This window comes from Rissa tridactyla, chromosome 8 (genome assembly GCF_028500815.1).
Source record: "Rissa tridactyla isolate bRisTri1 chromosome 8, bRisTri1.patW.cur.20221130, whole genome shotgun sequence".
Classification (NCBI taxonomy): domain Eukaryota; kingdom Metazoa; phylum Chordata; class Aves; order Charadriiformes; family Laridae; genus Rissa; species Rissa tridactyla.
In genome coordinates, this window is record NC_071473.1 from 34566341 (window position 1) to 34584747 (window position 18407).

Genomic DNA, 18407 nt, shown 5'->3' on the forward strand with positions numbered 1-18407 from the left:
ACCTAAGAAAAGGTGTGCTTGCTTTTTCTTCCTTACACTGAATGCTACGCTGTTTTCTGTTTTGTCAAAAATCACAAGATGGGGAGACTTCAGTGTAATAATGTGCATATTTTTCCTTTGCTCAGGTTTGGGAAGGCTAGAGAGAGATTGTCTGCCTTTTGTTTTCCGTCATGGTTTGTAACACTACGTGGCGCTCTTGTTCAAATAACGGATTGTTATTTTGCTTGCTTTCTTTAATCTGTCAGTGAGAGGTTGAAATGTGTAAAGGATGTCCAAAACCGGAAGTGTTTCTAGATGAACTAATCAGAAAAATTCTCAAGCTTTATGAAGAAACTCGCTCTTAAATTCAGGCCAGTTCACACAGATAAGACATTATGAAATGGGTGTTTATTTGATGTCTATGCTTAAGCTTTTGTTTGAACAGTTATGGCCTACTTTCTTTTGTCCTGTGTGTAAACTGTGCTCTACATGGATAAGTCCCTTTCCAAACAACTCAAGATGAATGGCAATCATCGAGGAAAAACTGCAGTCTTCTGCATTTCAATGCAGAAGTTAACATCTCAGTGATTTTAGACCTTCAGTGCAGGCGAAAGATCCCAAGTGAATAGAAGAATGGTTAAGAGGGATGATCTGCTAGTAATTCTGAATTCTTTGCTCACATCAGTCTGATCCCATCTTCTCTAAAAGGTGTGTGTGTGTGTGTGTGTGTGAGAAGGGGGGAGCTGTTGCATTCACCTACCTGAGGGAGTGGCACAGCAGAATTGGCACAGGACAAGTGCTTCAGAACACGCTTGGGTACCATCTGGTTTAGCTCATATGTGAGCTAATTCAACCACTGTATAGCTTCTGCTGCTCTTCCTCGCACTGTGCAAAAGTGACTTTACATATTGCAAACCACAAAAGCTGAACATGTGCATCACACTGAACCAGGTATCTGTGGTAGTCATCGTGGACAAATGATACTGCACTGAGAAGGACTGCAGCTTTGGCTTTGTTTCAGAAAGACTTTTGTCTTGCTGGACCCTAGAATTCATTTGGCTTTAATGCTGAATTGGAATTTTGCACGGCATCTCTACTGACATGTGAGGAAGATGATTTGCCTTCTTGTAATTCTGTTCTTGTTGATATGGAATGTGGGCAAGCTCCAGGACTGCAGCACTCAGATGATGAAGATCCCTGCTTCCCAGAAGCACATAACTCTTGAATGCTCTATTTTGTGTCTCTGTGCCTCCAAACTAATGATCTGATATCCATGCTGCTACATAGCTAGTGTATTAGTGTGGGACAGTTCAGATTTATCTGGCACAAAGTGAATAGAGATCTACCGAGCTCAGTATTGTCTCCAGAAGCAGTAGTAATGAGTGCTTAGACCAAGAGATGTGTAACAAGACTGTAGTGATAACTTTTCTCTTCCCAGCCAAGATCTCCTTGCTACTTGCCAGAATCTGTGCAAGGATGTACTAAACTAGAAACTGCAGCTGGACCGTGAACTTTTGCAGTGATTGGATTTTTATCTATGAAGTGTGCAATGAATTATTAAAAAAAAAAGTAATCTATTAATGCTTTTGTAGTTCTTTTGCCCTCCCATTTACTTGGTCATTGTGAGAAAATGCTCCTTGTTTTTTGTTTTAAGCCTGCTTCTTGATATCATTGTTCAATGATCTGTATTTTGGTTTTACCTTCCTGCCTTTATCACAGTTCTCTAGGCCTCTCACGTCTGTGCCTTACTCTTTTTCCATGTATGACTGCTGCTGTATGTAGCCATTTCGCACTTCTGGTAATCTTCATTACCATTCTCTGTTTGTCTCTTGGGGTGACCAAACTCTACTTGAGTTATTAATACGAAGTACTATGCCACAGCTATGTTTTGATTTATTTTCCATGCCTTCCCCGAGTCCTAAAGCTCTCTTGATTTTCCTGGCTTCTGAGCATGGATTTGGTATTTTCACAGGACTGTCTAAAATAATGCCAAGGTGTTCTGCTTCCTAGCCAAGAGGTTTGTAACACCAATTTAACGGCTGCTACTTGTGCTGCGTATGGTTACGGTTATTTTTGGTTTTTTTTACATGACTTTTAATGTATTGGTAGTGAATTTGACCTGTAGATTTACTATGCATTCAGTATTGTGAAGTCTTCCTTCAGTCTCCTTTCTTTTAAACTACTTTGAATAACATTATGTTGGCAGCAGCATGTGTTCCCCCCTTTCCAGATCATTTAATTTTAATAGCACAGATTAAAGGAAGGCAGGGGATGAGTGTCCATAGCAGCCTGCTGCTGTTAGAGAAACTGCTCAGGACTACCTCATGCCACTCTCCTACTCTCTCACTCTTTGGTGTATCCTGTTAAGAACCTTTGAGAATGTTTAAAAAAAAAAAAAAAAAAAAAAAAGGGGGGGGGGTGGTGTGTGTGGCGGGGAAAGGAGTTAAAGGTAATTCCCTCTGCTGCTCTCATAACCAAATAAATAACAGAAGAAACATAAGGGGGGAAAAAACCATTATAAACTATATATTAAAAAAAAAACACAGGATAGACACAGAAAATGTAATATAGTTAAATTTATTTGTTCTTATTTACTATTCCACTCTCCAGGTAACCATCTCTGACAAGTCCAAAAATTTGAGATTATTACCCACTTCAGACTGGAAGCCACCAAGAGTTTAGAGGCTACAAGTCAGCTGATTACTACCATCGTGCCTCAGTATGAGGTAGTAGCTTCAGTTTCCTGCCTTGAAACGAGTAAGACCAGCAAAAAAAATCATGGTTGTATTTTGCTGGAGTATAATTTGAGTCAGCTATACTAGAAAAACACAACCTGAGCTTTATCTGTTTAGTGATTCAAACTAAAGGCTAAGACCTAGCAAAATAAAGCTATCAGACTGATTTGTATAAAAGGATGTAGTGCTACTGCAAGTAGGCACTTTTTCCCTGCAAGAAGTATGTACTGGAAAAATCTGATTCACATGTGATTTTTCTATGTGTAATTGTACTCATGGCTGTTTTAAGGGCCCTTAGCTCCTCCCTCGTGTGGAAAGAAAGAACCTGTTCCTTGGTGGGAGCCTTGGACCTTGCTGGAGAGCTGCGCCCAGCGGTGGCTGCACCTATAACAGACCTTCTGTTGCAGCTGCAGGACAAGCCATTGGCAACTCAGTATTTCTGAATGGAGGCTTGCACTAATTTTAGCTTACCTGGCCAACTGAAACCAGTATGCTAAGCAGCATTTTTAAAATTTATTTATTTATTTCATGGACAGGCACTGCCTGTCTGGCAACCAGTTTCCTGGAAAAGCGGGGCTTTCTGTAGCAAACTAGGAGGCGAAACCACGCTCGGGAGGTGATAGCGTTATGCACAGGATCGGTCTGTGAGGTTATGGGTGGGCAGCATGTATGTGGCACGGGGGAGGGAGCAGGGTCTGAGGATGGCTATACTGTCATACATAAAACAGAAGGGTGGGTGGACTGTGGAGCTCTAGAAGGTGGCTAAATATTTAAAAGCTGACTTTACTATTTTTGGTTTGTTTTGCTGTCACTTAAAAAGGAATGCTTTAAATTTTGGCCAAGGTGATATGCTTGGAAACCAGCTTTTATATTTTAATTTCTTCCTGCTCTTATCTCTCATGTTTAGTTTTTTATTAACCAATGCTTTTACCAGAAAAATGCTGGGATGGCATTTTCAATCAAAATCAGGTAGATGGGCACACTTTGAAGTGAAACAATGTTCTGTGAAGTCCCATGGAGATGAGTGTTTATCTGCTCTGTGTACATAGCAACAACGTATTCCTGATTGTGGGAACAGGAACACACATATCTTCATGCTTGCATATATACTGCATTTATGGTCTTAGGTAACTTTCCACTACTTTCAGCAAAATCCAGGATGTGATTTGTGTGTACGTGGCAGTTGGTCAAATTTATAAGTCTGTTCAAGTCCATTGGATTATGCAGAGGGCAAAATAACCCAGATGCATAAAACAGAGGAGCAAAACAAGCATTGTGATCCAAAAAAAGTGTGTTGAAGAAACTCTTCTCAGCTTTATTCTGCTTTGAGTAGTAAATTTTACTTCCATGTCATTACAGCTGTTAAATCACCTTTTTCCCCAGCTTTGCCATTCTCATCCTCAGAGCTGAAAAAAGAAAACAAACAAAGCCATTGCATTTTAAGACTAGCTTTCTATTTCTGATGCTAAATCTCCTTATTTAGAAAAATGTAGAATATACATACCTCCAGTGGTTAATCCAGCAGAATAAGCATTGGTTTAGTGTTATAGAAAGAAATCAGTAGAAAGCATTAGTTCTGGTAATTTCGCAATAAAAAGCGAGTTTATTAAGAAATTACTCCATTATCACTATATGAAAATTTGCTCAGCTCTCTTCTAACTGTTTTGTTTCTGTTACCTTCACTAAAGCGTTGCAGACAGATGGTATTGTCCTTGACTAGATGCTGACAGATTAGAAGGATGCATGAATAATTAAACAAACTCTTTGTTTAAACTAAACTCCTCAGTGGGAGCTGTAACTGGAAGCCTTTTTCTTTTGTGTTGATGTTCACAGAAAACTTTCCTGTCTTCCTGGTGCAGTGAGTCAGCGTGGGAGTTAGTCATATTCCTGATATAAGTCTGACGGAGTAACTTAGTATCTGTAAAAACATCAGTATGGCTATTGTCTGTAACTGGGTATAATGCGGGTTAGTTTGAAAGTGACAGCGCAGGGCAGATGATTAAATGTTAAGGTTATTTTTAGAACAGCAGTATAATGCTGCTGTTAGATATGTAAGAGCCTTCCCCCCCACCACATCGTTGATCTGAGAATGCAGTGGGAATAATCTCCAGCTCTCTGACCTGTTAGTTTGAAGAGTCGCCCAAAATAGCGTGTCTCGTTCCTTCATCCTGCGTATGTCTCTCTACTGAGAGACGGGGGGTCAAAGCAGCTGTTTACTTGATTTATGCATGTCAGCAAATGTCCAACTTGAGTTATGTTTTGAATGCTGAAGTTGTTGCAAATCAGGAGCATCTGAGTGTAACTTTATATGATAGGGCCACTGACATTAAGCTTAGCTCTTGAAAAGACCAAGGAATTCTGAAGGATTTGAGTCCTGGTTGTGGTTTGAGAGAACAATCAGTCTGATGTTTCACTTACAGCCAATAGTCCATTTTTGTGTCGCTCTATGCGTTACAGAAACAGATGGTATGCATGAATCTTTCTCTATGAAAAAGCTTTGTTGTATGTTAACTTTCTTCAATGCAAATGGAGCTAAGTCTCTGCTGTGTGGTTTGTTTGGTTTTTTTTTTTTGCCACAACTTCCAGTGGTAAGGAAAAAAAATTAGCTTATTGAGACTAGCTACCTGCCAAAAACCTTGGACCTTCATGTGCCGTGAGAGCCTGTTCCACACTGTCAGTAGGTTTTACTGCCTATTCAGCTTCAGTTTTTCCTTTCCTTTCCTTTTTCATTCCACTATGTCTAGCCTTTGTTCCCCCCTCAGGACTTTTAATTTCCCTAATGAGTTTTAAATCTTCAGAACATTTGCACACTAATTCATTGGACTGAAATTTAAAGAAGAAAATAAGCTCTAATAATGCAAAACACTGGTGTCCTAATTATAGCATTGTCATCCTTCTCTCTGTATGGTTTTTCTGAGGGCACACACTTTGAGATATTAGTCTCCCACCAAGCTCATAGGGAAAAGAAAATTGCTCCCATAGGGCAAGAGGTATGTCCTACATTTTTGTCACTTTGGGGGCATGCTGAAAACTAATTTAATCTGGTATTTCTCTATATAGATTGGTACATGGACAATTCCTCTGCCTCCTAGTTGGCCATCAAACTTTTTCAGTAACTGGCCACCATCGCTAACTTTTTCAGTAACTTGCTCTGAAGATTCATTTCTTTCCCAAAGTAACTTTGTTACATTAGGGACCATCTCCTTGGTCTGTCCTGTGCTTCCTTGTTTTCCGTTCTCTTTCAGAGAGCCCTCAGTGCCTGTTTAATGTTCAAATGCTGCAACTGCCTCTCAAAGCTTTCATTTCAGAGAGGATTATTTTTTCTGTTGTATGGCTTGTTGTTTTAGTAATGAGTGATGAGGTACCAAAAATAATTTTGACTCCCCTGTCTTCACTGGTGATGTTTAGGGTGAACCTGCTAAGCTGGGCATCAGTGGCTGCTTTTAAAACAGTTTATTTCCCTAAGAAGCAGCTGTGTGTAATACATTGTTCTATATTTAAGAGGCTTTCCTGGTTTTGTTTCTTTTTTAGAAGTCGCAGTAGGATTACAGGACTGCTTGGGAAAAATTGAGTCACTTCCTGCCTTTTTCCACTGATCAAAATGTCCCAGGGAGTGCCAATAAATAGGTAGAAGGGTAAAGAGGAATATGGCTTAGTTCCAAATTTTCCTGGGCACTGAAGAGGCTCACTTGGAGGCAGTGCTGACTGTTGGGGTGTATTTCTGAGGTGGTTGCCAAACTGCTTTTAATTTAATTGGGATCATTTTTTTCCTAATTGGCTAGAAATAGGAAAATTTTCCCCTTGGTAGAATACTTCTAAGTAAACGGGTAAGACCAAACACAGGTTAACAGAACAGATTCTCAAATGTGTTTGCTAGATTTACACTTATTCCCCTTCTCTGAAAGTCTGTGTTTGTTTTCCACTAACCTCAAAAGAGAGAATTGTTCTGAGAGTGTCTGAGTGACAGGGAAAAATGAAGAAGTTTCAGATGCTTCTTTCAAGAGACAAAACTAAGCAAAGATTGTTACAGATCAAGATGCTTGGCTAACATCTCATGGCCTGTACGAGGCCACCCAAATGGTACTGCTAGCTTGTAGTGATGACTTAGAAATTTCTTTCCCGGGATCTGTTCAGGAGCACCCACGCAGCGGGCTGTTGGATGAATGAATTGTTTCAGTCGCAACCAGCTGGTGGGTGGGTGAGTGTCACTTCTTCATTATATGCCTGTAAGTACGTGATGGGGGAATTAAGGGACTACCACCAAAATATAATGGGCTGGAGCAGTTGCTGGAGTGTTTTATCTTGCCTGTACCAGCTACTTCTGCTCCCAGTTGCTGGCAGCAGCCTTTGGTCCCAGAGGACACAGGAAAGTGCGCAGACAGCAGGATTGGTGCTGGAGAGAAGCAAAGGTCCTCCCAAGTGATAGAAAAGCGCAGTGGCCTCTGATCAGAAAGGCTGTTCAGCACTTCTGGAATATTTCAGACCGTTGTGTGAATGACTGCATGGGGTTGATACTCCTATAAACTAAGAGCATTACTTACTGAACAGCTCTTTCCAAGCAGTGCATGCTGAAGCAAAAATACTCGAAACTCCTTATGTGATCCAATGACCACCCTTTCTCCTGGCTTTACCTGTATTGTAAAGAAATGCTGGGCTGCCAATGCACTTTAGGGAGGGCCCAAACTTACACTTTTGTTGCCAAACTGCATAATTATTCAGAATATAGTCTGGAAGAGGAACAGGGAGAGAACGTGGAATCAGGACCCCTGATCTTCCTATAATTTGACCACAGTGTTCTTTCCTTGAGGTGGAATGTGACTCCTGTCTGAAATCTGCTGCTCTGTAAATATACTTAAATGCTGTTTAATAGTATACATTAAAGTACAGCATAATCGTAAGGAAGAGCTTTCCGTGTTTCTGGAAGATTTTGCTATTGTTCAATCTTCTATTATAAAAAATTATAGTAAGAAATAGATACCTTGAGTATTAATACACTATAAAAAGTATTTCAAAATAACACTATGGACTATATAGGTTAACCATATGTAGTAATGAAGAACTGCTTCATTGTCTTTCAAAGGCTACAAAAATATCTATCTTGGGTTAACAAAAAAAAGGTAGAACTTGCGTAAACATTGTCAAGGCAAGGTTGGCAATGCTGATTCCAGAAAAATGCAAAGCAAGCTGGTTATTAAACAGTTTTTCTGATTTAAGGAGCAATTTGGTTTATCTAGGAAGTAGTGAGAATGTAGATAGGCACGAAAACCTTCCAGTGAGGAGACAGTGTTAAGAAGCAATGCCGTTAGTTACCTAGTAGAAATGAAAACTAATTCTGCTAATCGAGGTAGCGTTAATGGAACTTTTAATTGTCACTTGAAAGAGAAGCACTTTTGATCTCTGAAGGTTACAGAAATGGCTTTTCTGAGATATTTTATTTTCCAAATTTTGATATGGTAACTAGTGCATTGCTAAAGATGAAATAATTCAACAGTACGAAAATGCAGATTGGCGTTTGTTAACAAACAAGAGCAAAGAAATGATTAGTAATTGCATATTAGTCCATGAAAAAATCCAAACGCTAAAGTGAAACAGTTGCTAGCAGATAAGAGTAGTATCAGTTTGCTACATGAGTGAACAGCAGTGACATGATTGTCCTTTTCTGTTACCTGTTAGTGAGGGATCTTCGGTACCATCTCCAGATATCTGGCTCTGAAGTTGTGCACGGTGTGTCGGTGAGCTTAAGCGTTCTTCTTGTTCTCGTAGGGAGATGGAATTTTTGTGGGGTACCTTGTTCAGGCTTGGGCCCAGACTGCTCACGGGGTTCATTTGTGGGACTTCTGTGATTTTCCTGCTTGGTGGCTGATAAACCTGACTGTAGTGGCCTATGGGATGATATGCTGGTTTCTCAGACTTGCTGTCATCTTCATCATCATCATCATCAATGACAACTAATTCTGCACGAATAACCCCATCGTATCGTGACAACTTTTGTTCTGCTTCTTCATCGTCAATGCGCTGATAACCCATGAAAATCATAGTTACTGGTTCAGAATCATCTACGTAACATGGTACAGCTTGGACAACGCTGTATTGAACATCTTCCTCCTCTTGAGGTGCAGGGGATGTTTCATTAAGATGGCAGGGACTTAAAAACCTTGTCTCATTATGTCTTTCTCTTGTATTCTGGTAAGGTTTTAATTCTTCACGTGCAGCTTTTCTTTCTTCGTTATGTACCATCCTGTTCTCAGGATTAGTGTGCACTGTCTTCTCTGAATGGGAAAGAACTGGAGAAGTAGACTTTGGCTGTATTACCTTTGGAAGATCAAGCCCATTCTCTTTACGTTGATGTCTAAAGGGCTCTGTTTTGGGGGAGAAATCTGTCTGATGATTGCTAAATCCATTCATCTCTCTTCTGTGAGTGTCTTCCAGTTTTGATGGAGGGACTAATTTGTCTTTCTGAGGAGTAACTGGCCTGCAAAATTTATTTGCAAACACAGGCTCATGATACTCTGTGGGAGATTGGGAATTTTTTTCAGTTGCCTGCCGTAGCAGGTCCTCCACCTCAACAGGAGCAAGTTCATCCATCCCATTTTGCGTTGTGCTGCCATTTGAGGACACTGCATAGACTGACTTCCTGCCATCATCATAGACTTTAATTCCTGTCTCTTTAAACTCCTTTGAGGGAAGAGGTATTGTTGATAACACTGTGTTTTCTCCTGTCTTCATGTCTTTTTCAACTTTAATTTCCATGGCAAACAATGCTGTTGAAAGAAACAAGTGCTTAAACTGATAATGCAGCAGCTGCAAGAAATATTATGGAAGAGTTCTGACAGTGATAGAGAATGACTGTCAGAATGAATTATGAAATACGTGAAATTATCACATACATAACCAACATATTGGATTCTCATTTTGAATGCACCCTTCCATCCTGTCAAAACTTGACATAGAAAAAAATATTTGTGTTGGTATCTAATTCTATGAGGAAAAATAAGCTGTTGAGGAGCCAGTTTTCATTATGTGATTGACTGAGCCAGATTTAACCTCGGCCCCTGGTGTTTTGCTGGGCAGTAGCAGTTGAAAGAGCTCAATGTGCTGCAAGACTAAAGAGTCTTGGGCACTCAGAAGCATTAGGAGGTTTTGTAGTAGTTGGGAAATAACCAGAATACTGCTGGCTGTCCAGTAGGTGTAAGTGCGGATAACAACTGTGAAATGTATGATATGAAGGGAGGAAATACTTAAACTTAAACCAGGTAGAGGAACAAAGTGCTGAAAAGAAGCATCAGTGTTGAAAATGCTTGATCCTTGTTCTCAATGGCACTCACCTTACACCAGTGTCCCACCTCTCAGCTTTGATCACCTAACTGATAACATAACACAGCTTAAATAAGAACAACATTGTTCCATATCTGTAATGTTTATCCTTCCCTTAAAGTGTATTAAATTCAATTTATAGGAAGTCTTTGCACATATGGACCCCCTTTGGAGTTACTAATAAGCAGTACCTTTTCTCTTTTCTTCATCATCGGTGGCAGCGTGTGCTGTGCTCTTCAGTGCAGAAGGCCTGAAATACTTGGGAAGGTCAGGTATGCTGGTGTATATGTAGTCTGCTGCCTCTGAGTAAAGAAGATCCACAAAACATTTAGTATGTTTTCACTGACTTCTACAGGAATCTTTTTAATTTTTTTTTCTTTTTGACTAAACATACCTTTTTCAACTTCTGCTTTTTCAGTCTTCACAGACTAGGAAAGAGAACCATTAACAATAAATGTGATTAGTCAGTTTTAAGATGTTAACTAGACAGAGGTTTGCTTTACTTGATAGTTTTAACTTTTTGTGTGTGCAGCTTCATACTGAGAAGGGCCTAAAAGCAGAACCCGCTCAGTTGGAACATGGGAAGGGAGAAAGTGAAACTTTCCTGGTCTTTTTTTTTGCCAATATAATTCCAGGTCACACAGGGAAGGACAGGACATTACAAAGTCTTAGTCAGTGGCACAGCCTCACACTGTGGCCAAGCTGGTTGGCTTCAAAGATTTACAAAGGCCCTACTTTGGCTTTCCAGTTGTACTTATCTCCCTTCTTATTTTTAGAGGGAGAGTGTGTGTGTCTCGAAGAACAACTGGAGAACTGAAGTTCAGTTTCATTACTATATTGTTGAGATGATTTAAGGTGATTTTCGAGTATCAAAATGACCTTTAATATTAAGTCATGTTTCACTACAACCTCTCTTAGGGACTTAGGGGAAAGCGTGATGCAGTTTAGCTGGGCACGTCATCTGAAGGAGCATGAATATGTCAGGCTCTGTACCCGCTCTGTACCTGTTACGTCTGTCTCTGGCTGAGATGCAAAGTTGCTGGTTGGTGCCAATAGCAGTTGTATTTTTTTGAGATGTGCTGTAGATGAGTAATGATAGGAATTGCTCCCCCACCCCCATAAACAAGCAAATGGGGATACGTGGGCACTTGAACTACTGTTGATATCTTGACCCCTTTGAACTACTGTCACTTTAGACAAAAGCTTATAACCACTCACAGGATCCAGCTAGTTCCCCTTTCCTTGGTTATCATGATGAATGAGTAATTAATTCTACTTCTGGAGTAATTTGGCACTAACCTTTATTATGTCTTCTGTTGTTTTTTCGACAGACTTAAGTTTCTTTAAAATTGCTTCTTCCTTAGCTGAGACTTCCATTTCCTCTCTTTCCAGAGCCTCAATTTCCTTCTCCAGTCTGCAATCACAATTCCCATTGATTTAATACCAGGCAGAGAACAACACTGCAGATTCAATACATTTTGGATATGGACATTAGTGGGGCTGGTTCTACTTACCCTGACAAATTTTGCTCTAATATGAGATCAGCTTATAATTTCACATGCATCAGAAAATACTGTGAAATGGTATTCTCATCTTCTAAAGGAAAAATATACCTGCAATAGGTTCCTTCTGAGCCTTCTTTGAAAACAGTGGCTGAAATTAACTTATTTTTCAGGAAGGAACAGATAAGGAATAAAGGACCCCACAGCATTTCCTCATCTCTAAGCAATTTTTCTCTCCTACGTTGTCTGAAGAAATGCAATTACTCCCTTGTAATTAAGATGTAGGAATGTAGTATACAGACACCAGGGTTATGATTTTATTTGTTTGTCTCTTAATTTTGTATGTGTACTTATATGCATGATGAAAAGAAGCAAATTCTTTCGTTGTAAGAAAGTCAGAAGAATGTTCTTGTAACTGGTAGTACTTAAAGGGCTAGAGTACATCACCTCATATGCTATATTTTAATAAATGTAACCAAACTGTATTCAGGAGGATCCCCATGGAGGAAAGTTCTTGTCAATCTATAACTAGAAGCTACAATTCCAGAAGTATGACCTCTGTCAATGGAAATCAAATTGCATTTGTATTTCTGAGGGGTAGAACAAGTATCTTTTTTTTTTTTTTATAAAATAATAACGGCATTTGACTGGTGTTATTGTAGCGTTCCTCATAGACTAGAACAGAGCTTGTGTAGCTAGAGTTAAAAATACTAGTGTGTTTTAAGGGCTCCTCTTTGAGGCTTTGTACTAAGGCTTTTACAGGCATATGCGTGTCCTCCTTAGTCACTGGTCGGCATTTTGTGTCCTTAATTCTCTGGGACAAGTGCTGAAGTCTTATTTGTGGAAAGCGTTCCTTTTCATCAGAACAGCAGTCATGTAAGATGCCCTGGGTTCAGTGCACCTAGGACAAGCAGCCGAGAAGGTTAATGTTTGCAGTAGTAACATCCTCACAGTATTACTGATAGATTTGCAAGAGAAAACTGAGTAGTTCACATAGGTGTGATACATGTTGCATCAGGTGCTGATAGCAATGACTTTCTAAGATTGGAATTGAGATTTCTAATGCTAAGAAACAATTTTTAAGGGCCTATTTATTAGGGGAGGAGCCTTGAACGGTACCCAGGTCTAGTTAGTGAGAGCTTTGTTTTACAAGACTACAAGCCTACCTCTTATGAATACCAAAAATACTAATTTTGGATATTATCTAAGACAGCAGGATATTCAGCAATTGACTTATTTCTGTCAGATTTTAGCAGTGCAAACCAGAAATATCTTGCCAATTAAGACTTGGCTGACGGGCTAACTGTTTTCTTAAAACACCTTTATCGTAATGGAAAAAGGAGATTGAAGCTTAGCAGTCAAAATTTCTTTTGGGCTATTGACTTCTGTTGTAGGTTTGTACATTATTTAAAGGGGGTCACAGCTCCTTTTCTCTCCCCTTTTTGTTATATGTTAAATCTATGTTATATGGTTTTTTGCATGTTAAAGCTGACTACAATGTTTAAGGCATATTTTTCCTAATTAGACTTTTTATTTTCTTAGCACTAAGGTGTTTGACAAAACACTTCTAGACAGAAAGGTCCAGGATGAAATATCTAATCTTTGTGTATGTGAGAGAGGGGGGAAAGCACTGCCCGGTTAAAGCACACCTCTAAGGTTAGTATCTCAGTCAAATTCTATTCTCTGGTGACTGAGGTAGTGATTTAAGCAGGTGTCCCATATCCTATTTATTTTTCCTCTTTCTAGTCAAGACTGTTCCTTTCTGCCTAAGTGTATATTTGTTGGGTTTTAGATAGAAATTTGCCTTATTAGCCTAATAGTTGGGAAGTCACTTTTCCATGAAGATCTAGAATCAAGTCCAGACTTAACTCTCAAGCGGGACTTGAACTGGTTCTCTCATGACGTAGGTGAGTGCCGTATAGCTTCACTCTCCTGGTTCATCTACCTTTTCTTTCTGGGTTCGTTTTTGGAAGGATTTCTTTTAAATTCAAGGAAAAAACAAAAGCAAATTTCAAGCCCGTCCATATTTGAGTGAAACATGTCTTCTATTGTGTTTGAATCCATGTCAGAAATGAATGACTGTAGACTTAAGGCAACTGCAACTGATATCACTAGTTGCTGAGTTCAGTCAGAATAGTTACAACTAGGTGATCTGAGCCAAAGTAATAAGTAGACTAATGATGGCCTATAACCCTGATCGAAAAAATTGTTTTATGTTTTGACTTATTCTTTAGTATGTGCTAGGATCCACAATATTACACCAAACTCAACATTAATAATAGAAACCTGTCCTCCCTTTAAAGTAAGCAGACCAGAAAAGTTGAATGCAGGCTGGCAGAGAAGCATTATTTGTCTCCTTCTGTGACACTTTGAGAAGTTTTTGAATAGCGCTGTGGCTCTCGTCCTATTTAAACTCAGATTTGTAGAGCTACAATAATAGGATACTATGTGGACTTTTATCTGTTAGTGAGAATATCCTCTTTTTTGAAACACAAAGGTATCACAGAACTCAAATTGAGATGTGAAGAAAAATGCATTCAGGATGAAAGTAAAAGCTAAAAAAAAATACATTTAAAAGCAGTTAACGCTTTGGACCTGAGCTCTGCAAGATGTCCTTAGGACCCTGCTCAAAGGTACTAATTATAGTGCTAAAATTTAAAAATTTTATAATAAGGGGATGAACATTCTTGGAGGGCTATAAAAGAAACTAATGCTATGAACATGTGCCGTATTTTTGCACTTATTACAGAACAGTATTTGTTTAATATATTGAAATGTTGTATTTTTACATGAGACTTGATTGCAATATTATCATAATGCAAAAATTAATGATTAAAAGCTCACAGAAGCATAATGATCTGAAGAACCATTAACCTTTACTATGGGTTTATTTCAGTCTGGACTCTAAACACTCTTAGACATACAGATGGAAGAAGAGGAGGAAAAATCCTGGAAAGGTATTAAAACTGAAAAAAAAAAAAAAGGTGGTGTGGAGAGAGAAAGAGAAAACACAACCCCAAATAAATCAAAGGTGATATCTGGGAGATCAAGAAAAGTATTATTTAAGTTTATATATGCTCTCACACCCATACCAACACCCACTTCATATAGTAATTAAGAGGACTGATTTCAGTGCTCAGTGGGGTTAGGGAAAAATTCTTATATCCATGTAATGGGAATTGCATCTAGACCTTAAGTATCTCTTTTGCGCACATACTTGCATGTAGACATAGATTTTTATGGTTCATTTTCAGACGATGTTGAGTGTACGCGCTGGAATTTGTTGAAAGGAAACTTAAAAGATGTAATCTGTATAGTTCAAAGAAATCAAAGTCCTTTTGACTTTGTACAGTTGAAAAGTTAGGCCAGAATCTTTCTGGTGTGTTTAAATCTTTAGAAACTTCTAAATCAATTACACTTTTATGAAGTTACATCACAGTTTGTATTTATCATGAAAGGATCTAGCAGCTACACTAGCAATTCTAAGAAACTATCTTTTGACAATGCTGCTGTGTTTTAGAAATATGACATAGCTACTGTATTAAATCAATCCTTTGGATATTTGTCCTTTTCTCCTCAAGAAGTGTTGATTATTTGAGAGAGGAAAATAAGTAGTATGGAGGTGTGGATGAAAGAGGAACCTTAGAAGCTGAGATATTAAATTGGAAGTTTCTCAGCCAAAGTAGTAGCTGAATTAAGAAATTCTACAGAGAACACCTGACTGCTGCTGGCCACCAGATAATCTGCTGGGGTTGGCACCACTGCCGCCCCAGAAGAAAAATAAACGGCTTAAGAATGAAAAGCAGATAGGAGGCTGCCACCCTGGAGAATACCGTACCGAGAGGAAAAGGCAGTTTAGCAAGTCCTCACATGTTTTGAGGTGAGTCAAATGCTTTAGCAGCTCTGGAGTCCATCTAGCCTTAGCCTGCATTCATGTATCATGTTACAAACCATTGAATAGATTTTAGTTAACTGATGTTTGTGCATTTTTAGGTATGTTGTTTAGCAACTAATTCCATCAAGAATGAGTGCTATTTGCTGAAAATTAAATGACAAAATGGGACTCCAAATTCTTCATTCAGCTTGTACCCTGACCAAAGACATGCTCGCTCGGCTCACTGCAACCTCTACGAGGTAAAGAGGGGGAATAGGACAGGTAATGTAAACGCTGGGTTTGTCTGTGACCACAGCATTCAGCCATTTGTCTGCCCAGTGGCTCAGGCTACTCGTTATTCACTGTTTTGTTAGTGATACAAAGAATGGAATTCTCCCTTTTATAAAAAAATGCTCAAATCCAAACTGATTAGCAGACATACTCTAGCTCTATTTGACACCTGAGTAAAAGACATTTCAGAACAGAGGTCCCATTTTGGAGGGTGATGGAAAGGCCCATGCCACTACTGTAAATAATCTGCCCACAATTGCAATTGTCCGTTCAGCAGAAACAAAGACTGGTCTAAGGGTATTCAATAAGTCTTTAAAGTGATTCAGATTTTTTAACTGAAGATAAAACCCATGCAGAATAATCATCCGAGTGGACAGAATCTATCTGAATCAAGTGAAATTTAATAAGCAGATGCCCAGAAGAAAGAATTTTACTGGGCTTCTCAGGAATATATCTTACTGCTGCTGTATGACATGTGTCTTCATGATTGGTTTAGTAATCTTTGATTTATAGGGCAGGTGAAATGTATGACTTCACATATATGTAGTCATGCAAGCTTTTGTTAGCTTGGGTGCTATCTATAGCATAGAAAAAGAACTTGTGCAAGTTCTGTATGGTGCATATTTTGTGCTTTTTAGTGGACATTGTTCATGCTGAACTCTGTATTATTAGGTTTCTGTGTTGCTGCTGGCTGGTTTGAAACTGGGCTGGGTATGTCTGAAGAAAACATAATGATATCTGTAAGGCAGCATGGATGTTTTTCTAGAGGCCTTTGCTAGACAGCTATTGAGGAGTGGTAGGAAGTATAACTTATAGCAAAGATGCTTGATGTGAATAGACCTGCTTAAATTCCTAGTTCAGAGGGAACTTCCCACATGACTCCAGGTATGTTCTTCTGCCTCCATTCTCCATCTGTAAAATCAAATGTCCTTGTCTGAGTCCTCTGTGTATCGTGAAAATAAAAGCTGCCAAATACTCAAAGGTGTGTAGATTGTTTGGTTATAAAAGCAAGTGTATCAGTAATGAAAATATTTCTTTTGATATCAAGGCCTTACAAACCTCTAAACTGTCTTTAAAACTTCAGCAATGGTGAATTAAGTCATCTTAATTCAAGGTGGCTCAGGAATGCAATTAGGAGCATTTCTATACAGATTTTCATTTCTAGGATGCATTACACTTGTGAAGTTGTTTATCATAAGAGTGAAGACAGCGTGTCATTTTGTGTTATACTTTTTGTCAATTAATTTTTTCACTTTATACTGATGTAATTTGTCTGATTCATTTCACTACAAATAAATCTCAAGTATTTCAGATGTACATCAAGAAGTAGGAATCACTTTAAGGAGGAAGCAATTTGGTGGAGCTTTCCAGCAGAAGGTCACGGGCAGGAATAGTTTGTTGGTAACACTGGTAGTAACAACAAATGGCTGTGGAAATGTTTAGTTTGCCATGAAAAAAACAAATTGCCGTAAAAGAGCAGCATATACAAAAATAAGAGGAGCCATTCGCAGGTTCTGTTAGGCAAGTGTAGTAAAACAAATAGCCTTATATTATTGAAAAAGAATATGTGTAATAGCAGGAGAGAGACCAGCAACTACAATCAAACATTTACTGCAGTTTTTTTCCACTGTAGTGCCTACAGTTGCAAGAAAACTTATTTAATTTCATCAGGATTTAAATTGCTTGTTTACGGTCAGAATATCAGCCATGTAGATATACAAACACGACTTGTATTTGTCATTAACTGAATCTAGAACTATGTAGGAAAAGATTTCATACCTAATACATTTCTCTTAAATGTAGGCATATAAATAGAAACTACTAAAAAAACAAAACAAAAACAACAACAAAAAAACCCCAAATCAATCCCAAAACCAACACAAGAAAGCAAACCTGTAATCCCTGCATTCCACCTACATGGGAAAGGAATTCTAAAATGCATTTTTTTTTTTTTGTACGTGCTGAATATTAACTAAGTCTCTGGCAAAAATTCCTTTGGGAAGGTAACAGCACATTCCTATAGTTACGCTGTTACAGGCTCAGGCATACATCAAGTGTACGAGCTGAGCAGCCTCCGCCTTGTTTGGTATAATGTGTGTGCTCTTAGTCATGTAGTGCAGTACTAAATGTGCAGTCTTCCCATTCACCGCGTATCTGCATCTAGTCCTTGTAATTATCAAAAAATAGAGATGGGCTGAGCTGTTACTCCAGGATCCATATTGTGATTTAAGAAAGCAATTAGGGACAAATGATGGGTTTGGCACATTCATTTCTCCTTCCTTAAAGCACAAAGGCATTTAGAAATATTCCTTTAAATGTCTATGGGAATCTTTTAAAAGACCTGGAATTCAGATAAACTTTAAAATTTATATCCCCTCGTCAACAAATACAAACTAGAATTAAAGCAAAGGAATATTCCTCTGTGATGCTCATTTACCTATGTAAATTAAAGGAGTTTTTCAGGTTTGAAGCTCCAGTTGGATTACTGTTTTACAATTTGTAACAGTGATAAATTCTATTCATGCTAAAAAATAAGTTTATATGGCTATAATCAGAGAAATAGAGTTTACCATGTGTGTTCAGTTTTGGTCTCTGAGGAAATCAAAATTAAGGCCATTGGGCCGACAACAAATTCAGGACAATAATTATACAAAAACAGTATCAAAAGACTGTACAACTGTAGTTACAAACCCAGGATTCTGCGAGACATGG

The 18407-nt window shown here is 38.6% G+C and overlaps 1 protein-coding gene across 1 annotated transcript in view; it reads right to left on the reverse strand.

Moving 5' to 3' along the window:
• Window positions 1-2996: 2996 nt before the first annotated feature.
• The window catches only part of PALMD (palmdelphin), a 55708-nt gene continuing 40297 nt past the window's right edge, over window positions 2997-18407 (reverse strand). Inside the window, exons 5-9 of the mRNA XM_054211275.1 lie at window positions 11328-11442; window positions 10423-10456; window positions 10220-10330; window positions 8381-9475; window positions 2997-4120 (exon numbers count right to left, since the gene is read on the reverse strand). Coding sequence (XP_054067250.1) covers window positions 4077-4120; window positions 8381-9475; window positions 10220-10330; window positions 10423-10456; window positions 11328-11442 — 1399 coding nt within the window. The 3' untranslated portion in view covers window positions 2997-4076. The remainder of the gene's footprint in view (window positions 4121-8380; window positions 9476-10219; window positions 10331-10422; window positions 10457-11327; window positions 11443-18407) is intronic.